Genomic DNA, 9,355 nt, shown 5'->3' with positions numbered 1-9,355 from the left:
TCAGAGCATCAGTATCAATTCCAACATGTCGGCCCCTGCCACCACAGTTTATAAGGCTAAAGTCACCTGAAAGAATGACACTTACGAACATTCAAAACATTTCCATAAACTTCTTTGATATTCTTTGTAGCTACAGAGGCGTTGTTTCCCGTTCTTGTATTCAAACAGCATTACATGCCGAATGTGTGTCTTGTCGTGTGTCATCACTATAAGGGACTAGAGTATACTAAACTTTACACATTATATAGGCCACGCTAACGTGACGTTTAACTATTATACGTGATGTACGTTTTTTGGGGGGTGGTTAACGAAAGTGTTTCAAAACGCGACATTAATTTCTTGATGACCTAATATTTCACGTTGTTGTGTAGCTTTGAAATATTGTTGTGTTAGATATTTTAAGTACAAGTGATAGGCAATTGTTAAATTTTAAAATAGATAATTAAAATACAAAGTGCACAGTAAAATGTTGTATTTTAGATATTTATTTCATGTTGTAGATTATCCCATAGTTTTCAGGAAATTAGACGTGTTAAAAATAAGGTTGTTGTTCTATACCACTGACACAAAGTAGTGTTAGGCATTTTGTAGGCTGTTCTATTCTTCTGAAACATATATATAGCTGTGATAAATATGCGGTAGGTTGTTTTACAATACTCCTGCAAAGTAGATATTTAGGCAATTTACAGGTTGTTATTTTAAGTACTTAATAGTAAGGATCGACAAGGATTCTAAATAATTCACGTGCCGAAAAACCACCCTATCGAATTCCTCAGCGAAAAGCCGACCATTAAAAGTATTGGTTACGATATATTATGCGCATATATATTAATAACACGATAAAAAGGTCGCTAACCTTTCCGGTACAACAATTCAAAAATTTCTAAAACAGCTAATTTTTCGTCGACGTAAGCGGGGCTAGCGCCTAGACAGTTCGGACTATTGCTACAAGATTCCTTTAACTTACATATCATGCACGTACTTAAGATGGCGCTACATATCGATGGACAGACACGCGACAGTTTCTAAAGGTGTAGTATATACTTTATAAAGATATAACATAAAAGTAAATAAACAAGAGTATTAAAAATTATGAGTTTTAAAACGAAGTAGGGATACTGCTTTAAAAAGTAATGTAAGAAGAATTAAAACCACAATCACAAATTTATAAAATTTAATTCCTACTTTGGCAGTTTTATACACTTTTTAATACTCTTGTATACTTATGAAAGATATCTGTGTTAGAAGTAACACAAGTTGCTCTGTACCTCTCAAAGATAGTTGTGTTAGAAGTGTTGCGTACTGTCTTATAATAATGTAAAATATGTGTACTTGACGTATTGCAAGTTGTAATACCTTTGTTAACAGTAATGTATATATTTTATAGCTTCTGTGAGCATTTATCAGTTTATGTTACAGTACTGATAGATACGTCCATAGGTAGTTACCAGGCTATGTTATAGTACTGATAGATACGTCCATAGGTAGTTACCAGGTTATGTTATAGTACTGATAGATACGTCCATAGGCAGTTACCAGGCTATGTTATAGTACTGATAGATACGTCCATAGGTAGTTACCAGGTTATGTTACAGTACTGATAGATACGTCTACAGGCAGTTACCAGGCTATGTTATAGTACTGATAGATACGCCCATAGGCAGTTACCAGGCTATGTTATAGTACTGATAGATACGTCTACAGGCAGTTACCAGGCTATGTTATAGTACTGATAGATACGTCCATAGGCAGTTACCAGGTTATGTTATAGTACTGATAGATACGTCTACAGGCAGTTACCAGTAACATAACCTGGTAACTGCCTATGGACGTATCTATCAGTACTATAACATAACCTGGTAACTGTCTATGGACGTATCTATCAGTACTGTAACATAACCTGGTAACTGCCTGTGGACGTATCTATCAGTACTATATCAGTACTATAACATAACCTGGTAACTACCTTGGTAACTGCCTATAGACGTATCATAACATAACCTGGACGTATCTATCAGTACTTAGACAGTTACCAGGTTATGTTATAGTACTGATAGATACGTCTACAGGCAGTTATCAGGTTATGTTACAGTACTGATAGATACGTCTACAGGCAGTTATCAGGTTATGTTACAGTACTGATAGATACGTCCATAGGTAGTTACCAGGTTATGTTACAGTACTGACAGATACGTCTATAGGCAGTTACCAGGTTATGTTATAGCACTGATAGATACGTCCATAGGCAGTTACAAGGTTATGTTACAGTACTGACAGATACGTTCATAGGCAGCGCGCGAGTCTTGTTTGGATAGACTGTTCTGCCATATATATATATATACTGTATAATATTGTTGAGTTTATGAGAATAATGACCTTTGAAAAATTTATTTGGAGAGGCTGTTTGTTTGCCCACGACAGTTGTTCAAGGGGGTTCCTCTTTGGGCGGCCAGAAACGAGCTATCTTTCTTCGTCCATTTGGGGAGGGTAAGCCTACCCAAGCCTCTTTTTCGAGCCGCCCCTGGATTTTGGTAGATATTCCAAACAGGAATTTGTGGGATGTTTTTAACAGATAAGTACTTTATGTCACAACGTACCATTTACTAATGTTTCCAAAAAAAAAAAAAATAGAGAGATTATAAACCCTTATTCAGTGACCATATATCAAAATTTGTTACAAAGAATACTTCTTTTAATAATATATTATATACCATTACAAAATCACTGTATATTTGCTATATATATATATATCTTTCACAACTTTTTATGTGTGGTTTTAAACGCTGAAAGCTGGCGAAATATTGGAAAACCACCAGGCTAAAAGTTGTTATAAAAATAGAGTTAACTGTACACTTACTGAAAGTATCTAACAAGGTATAATGGAGTTTTGTTGTATGTTTTTTAACAATTTATTTTACGTGTTGTAACACATTTCTTACAATTCGTTAAACATAACTGCTAACGGAATTTTGCTGTTACATCAGTGGCTAGAAAAATAAATATATCTATATGGAAATTCATTTTCCTTTAGTAAATAACATGGAAGTCATTAAAACCAATATTCAGGGTTTATTTGCCAAAATATTTTAGATTTTAAGTTCTTTTATACACAAGTAGACTGGCGTGAAACGATAACCTACTTGGTAAGACATCTAACTTGGCGGCGGCACGAACTGGCTGACCGACACCATTTTCTGCTACACATTCGTAAGTGTCGACATCCAGATCTATACGAACTGGCTCCACACGGAGCACCGAGCCGTTAGGCATTTCCTGGACAGCGTATCGTTGAGTGACCACTCTCCTGCCATTCTTTCTCCATTCTATTACAGGTTTGGGGTTCCCCAGTACCGTGCAGATGAAGCTGGCCACACCACCATTAATCACCGTTTGGTCATGGGGCGCTCTCTCTATCTTAGGAGAAGCTATGAAAGAAAATGAATAATAAACAACACATTAAATGATGATGACCACACAAGTGGCCGAAACGTTCTTATAAATTAAAAGAAAAGAAAAAATAATCTTCATAAAACGCTGCGTCTCTAGATTTTATTTACATAATATAAACTGGTTGTCGAAACTGGAGTTAAAAACTCAAACGAAAATCAGTGTAAAACCCCCGTCATAAACAATATTTATCTCCAACAACGCCAGTGAATGTTGTTTTTTCTCTGGTTTAGCAGGATGAGAAAGGTTTAGTAAAAACAGATTTTATTTTTTGCTAGTATAAAAAGGAAGTATATTTCTACTAACTGTTTGTTTTACGTTCCTACTGTTCGCGAAAGACGCCCACGTTAAAATAGTTTTCTACGTTTATTTTTCCAAATGTAATGTAGTATATTAGCGTTAATAACTTTATTATATGACTTCAACAACATATCGATCATAAAGTACTTAAAGAGGGACTGTCTTAGATTCTGCATACGTGTATAAACGTTAACGTGCTCTAAAATCGTTCATTTTGTTACCGACAGAACGTTCAGCGGCTGAACAAAAGAAGACAACGGTTCACATTTCGTTTAGCCATTTCCCGAAAAATAATAATGACAGTTGACAGAGACAGTCGATAGAAACAGTCAAGAGGTGACAGTCAAAAAGCAACTTTCTTCTGGCTGTTGTTTTAGTGCAAAAATGAACAATGGGCTATCTGTACTCTGTCCAACTCCACTAGCTGGATTGCCACTTCCGATTTATTTGCTGCTACAAGGTAAGGCTGACCCATGGCTGGTCTGTCTGACCCACTACAACTTCAGATTAAGTTGCTGGCTGGAAGATAAAACTGACCTATGGATGTACTACCTGACACACTAAGACTTCCGACTGAGTTGTTGGCTACAAGATAAGCCACCCACGGCTGAATTGCTTGATACACTACGACTTCCGATTCAGTTGTTGGCTACAAGGTAAGCCTGATCCAGACAGAAACTGACAAAGCTTTTTTTTTAATTATTCGAAGAAATCAGAATAGATACCATCAGTCTCATGATAAAACTACGATCACCATCTAGATGCATAAAAGTATGTATACAAACACAATTTGTATGTATTGCGCAGGCGTCAAAATAATTTTAACACAAAACTTGTAGATCAAAGACGCGCCAACTACTTAACGTTTCAAGTAAGAAACAGGAAACTGAGCAGTAAAGCAACTAGCTGTGTGACAGCTCACCCTGTAAGTCACCTTCTACATCGATCACATACGCGGTTTTCTTCCATTTTCATCAATCGCTTGAAAATTCAAATAAAGATGAGCTCGAATTTTCCCGTTTTTTACATTATAAGAATAAAAATTAAATAACTAATTTTTTAATTAAATATTTCATAGAAACCAGATACAAGAAAACTGAGAAGCTCGTTCAATTTTGAATATTGCAATAGCCATCCCTAACTTTGAACTGATAAGACTAGAGGGAAGGGAAGCTATTCAGATGCATCCAACGCCAACTGTTTGACTATTATAATAAAATAGTAATGCTCCTTCGCTCTCAAATTGCGCAGTGCATTTTTTTTTCGGTGATGGGAGCCTGGTGAGCTAACAACCAGGACACGCTTAGCTTCTGAGGAGTTGGAGATAAAGAACTGGCAAATTATATCTATGTAGTTACACCTTGGATGGATGTTGAGTAATTTAAATATAACCAAGGGCCAGTACTGGATTTCACGGCATGATAACTTACAAGAAGAAAATGTTTCTTGAACTTGTTTCTGGGAAAAGAGAGCAATATAGAAATAAACTAAAGGCTGAGCTGCTATAACCTTACTGTATGTTTTAAATTAACAATCTTCTATATATAAATGCAGTCCAAGATAAGAAAACTGTCTCCTATCATAATCTAAGTTCACAATTTTGAAAAGTAACTCGGATATTTTTGTCTGTCGTGGTTTGGGTAGGCAGCAGTGGTTTCATAGAGTGTAGTGCATAACCAAGCACTATTTCCCTGTATATTTTCTTGTAGAACCATGCTATTTTATCCAGTAGTCTGTTAGTAAAGACTATCTTATTCAGCCAGGTTTTGCTCAGTAGAATGTCCTGGCCAAATAAATCGCGTAGTCCTACCAGTGCTACTGCATTAACTAGCCAGGCTGTCCCGCCAAGTATGGTTCATCAGGTTCGATACGCTGCGCTCAATTTGTTCACTGCAGGCAGAAATTAACATGAACAATTATTCAGAATTTGTTTATTCGCATAATGAATGTGAAAAAATTATTATTTCACGAAAAGTAAAGAACCATGTTTGTGAATATAGAAGTATATGTAAATGTTATGTATATTTTACAAGCTTAAAATATTATATATATACAGCATCTAAGTTCTAAGAACTATTACAAAATGTTACCTTTATAAGTTTACGTATAAACCTAAAAGTATATAAAATGTTTTGTCTGCTGCGGGTATCAAATATTGAATTCTAGGGTTATGAACACTGAAGCTTACCGCTGATCCACCAGAAGAAAACTAAAATCATCATGCTGTTAACCTTACGTGTCTCTTAATGTCACAAAGCTGGTGAAAAAAGCAACAAACTAATGGATATATCACCAGCTTTAGAAGTTACAACACAATCTCAAGTTAAAGCAGTCCACAGGATTCGATCAAGAAAATCAGGCCAGCTTACAAATGTCCTATTCCAAGTTACATATTTCCTCGCTCATTCAGTGAATATGGGTTTTCTCGGGGCACTCCAGTTTTCCCCCACAGCCAAATTCTCGGCGTAGGATACATGTATCCCCGCCGTCTTGAGAAAGGGCCGTAGGTTTGTTTCCTTCTCCCCAAGCCTGGATGTTCGGTATGGAGACCTCTCAATTAACAATTCGCGGCCTTTGTCTGCTTTGCCTTCCTTGCCTCGACGTCATAGTCTCTACTATCTTATTAATGGTCCTCCACTGCTTATTTTAATGTTTAATTCTGTAAACCAAGAAACAAGTCAATATGTATCTATTTTTATTTTTTTTTGCATAATTGTAACGTTGACTTAATAAAAATCTCCCACGAGTGGGGAGAATATCCCTGAGCATCCCAGTTTGGGAAAGTTCCTTTCCTTTAGAAACTAAATCCCTGTCACGTTTTCTTTTTTCAATTTGTAGTAGTTCGCTCATTGCAACCGACTTACGCATGTTAACTTGGTAGGTGAATAAATATAAATCCAGGGCCAAACATGAACTATTTATCGTATATAATCCCGTATTCTTAACCTTTCCCTGTCTATAACCTTTCTAGATATATATATACATTTATTGCCACGTGTCTAAATATCACCGCAGATGAATCTTAGAAAACACATTTTGATAGTTGAATATCGCTTAGGATGAAGCAGAAACTTGAAACTAAAAATCATAATGGAGAGATCCACTGTATTCAATAAGATGTTAATTAAAGTAACAATACGAGTATAATACGTGGGGGTGGAATTTACACAGGATGAGTAAAAGGCATGTACTAGTTTTTAACTAATTATTAACCATATTTGTATATGTATATTGCACATTAAAACTGCAATGTCAAATGTCTTAGGGTACATCCATTTTAATGTACGTGTACTGGTTTATAAGGTATCCGTACCTAAGGTGTTGTCTTTTCATCGAAACCTTTTAAGTTCTTAGGACGCGTCTTCTCATTGAAACCTTTTAAGCTCGTATTTATTTTACATATTTCTACTTTCAATGTCTTGTCTCATAAGTTATTGTTTTGTCTCACTTGTTATTTTCTGTTGAAACAAGGCATGAGAGATTAGGAAATCAATTTGGAATTTCATATCGTGGAGTTTTCAGTATCTACTGAGGAATATAATGATGACAGGGATCTCGTTCTGTAATCTAGGGTTTTCGTGTTACATTCCTTTCATGTATTTGCGGGTTACAGTGTAGTTCAGAACAATTATAAACAGATTAATCGTACAAAATATCGTTAAACACCACAAACATAAGCATATTTATAACTATTCACACGCGTAAGACATCCACACCCCCCAACGGAGATAGAAAGAATAATAACGGTATCTTTCTATCCACTAATTTCTGATAGAAAAGCCTCTTACATAAAATCCATCATAGCCAGTTGTTTCATAGTTTAAGAAAAAAAACTTCTAATTTTGTACCCAAATGATAGGTAACTGATCAATCGTCAGTTAAACCCATAAAACGTAGAAAGATATGGAGTTCCTACGAATGTGAATGCTTAACGATTTATTCTTATGAACATATTGCAGGTTAAAACAATTTCCTAAAACGTGGAGCTGTATGAAAGATGGACCAAATTAAAGTCACATGTAAGATAAATAAAACACCGAATACTCTGATTAGCCACCTTCACTAGAAGAATATGGCCATGTACTTAAACTGGAAGACACTTTCGGTATTATAAACTCAGCCAGATAATAACAAGAGATTGCGACATTATCCCTTCGGTCAAAAGAATGTGACCTCATTACTAAGGCCAATAAACTGTGATCTCACCGCTTCCAGTAGTTTAGTCTTGTCTGATAATACGTCAAACTATTTAACAAACTGTCATGCAGTTAAAAGTTTTATCTCAAAACTCAACTAATACTATGATGCAATTAAGTAAACGATGAACAAGTATAATTTCACAAAATGTACACAATACGTTCACTACCTTTTTGAGCATGTAATATACTCTTACGTAATCTATCAGTGTTAATCGTCCTTCCGTAACATGATACTGATCTTACTTTATCTAACAGTCCTCACAGAGACATACTCTTGTTCTATATGATCATAAAAAATGCGGCAATGTTTAGGCCATGTTCCTTTTGTAACATGTTACGTGCTTTTACTTCATCTATCAGTTCTAATATATGTTTAAATATTTTATGTGCACAAATACTGTTATAACAAATACAATAATAATCCATTCTAATATCAATGTCCTACAAGCACAACACTTCATAAAGAGTACAATTTTAATCTCCATCTTCATTTATGCATGCAAAGCAGAAATGTAACATCTCGTAAAGCTATAAAAAATGGAGATTTAGGTGAACATCATTCTAGAAAACTAATGAGTGTAATAAATATTACCATCTATAAACTGTAGTTTAGATAAACAGTAACATTTCGACCGGATAACATTAACAGTAGTTTCCAGAACTCTTAACTAAAGGCCATCGGTCTCAAGTTTCTGTAATAGTTGCTAAACAACTTTTAAAAGTACAGATGTTGTGCATTGTACCAGCAGAAGTGTGAGCCGACAGAGGAAATGGACCAGAAGTCAAGTCAACAGTCGACGTTATTGATGTTGATCATTTGTCCGTGAATGTTTCCGAGTTGATTTCCGCAAGAAGAGAGGGAAAGCTTATCTAAACAGTTTAAGTTTGAACAACAAACCTCAAAATATGTGCTCGTAGGGCTGAAAAATACTGGGTTTTGAGATCCAGGAAATGGGTTCACGTGAAAACTGGAAATAATAGTATTATAACTATAAAGTTATATGTTATAAAGTTAATGTCACATAAACTCTAAGTTAAAATAAAGACATCTGAGGCAGAGTTTCAAGAATTATAGATATTGTTTAAAACAAACTTATGCAAATGATTGATTAATAGACTTTACAGATGTGTGTACGTACGTTTACAGCCAAACAAGATATACAGGGACTCGCCCATAGTCCTCAAATTAACCAACAAGATATAGACACGCCCATAGTCCTCAAATTAACAAACAAGGTATATAGGGACTCGCCCATAGTCCTCAAATTAACAAACAAGGTATACAGGGACTCGCCCATAGTCCTCAAATTAACAAACATGATATAGACAAGCCCATAGTCCTCAAATTAACAAACAAAAGATAAACACGCCTAAAGACCTCAAATTAACAAACAAGGTATATGGGGGCT

General features: G+C 35.4%; 1 protein-coding gene across 1 annotated transcript in view; it reads right to left on the bottom strand.

Moving 5' to 3' along the window:
- Positions 1-9,355, bottom strand: part of LOC106478396 (tyrosine-protein phosphatase Lar-like) — a 298,391-nt gene that overhangs the window by 94,096 nt on the left and 194,940 nt on the right. The window contains exon 4 of the mRNA XM_022381996.1: positions 3,141-3,425. Within this exon, the coding sequence (XP_022237704.1) occupies positions 3,141-3,425 (285 nt within the window). The remainder of the gene's footprint in view (positions 1-3,140; positions 3,426-9,355) is intronic.

This window comes from Limulus polyphemus, unplaced genomic scaffold (genome assembly GCF_000517525.1).
Source record: "Limulus polyphemus unplaced genomic scaffold, Limulus_polyphemus-2.1.2 Scaffold208, whole genome shotgun sequence".
NCBI classification, from domain to species: domain Eukaryota; kingdom Metazoa; phylum Arthropoda; class Merostomata; order Xiphosura; family Limulidae; genus Limulus; species Limulus polyphemus.
Note: the sequence above shows the minus strand (reverse complement) of the source record. Positions and strands in the feature narration are given on the sequence as shown.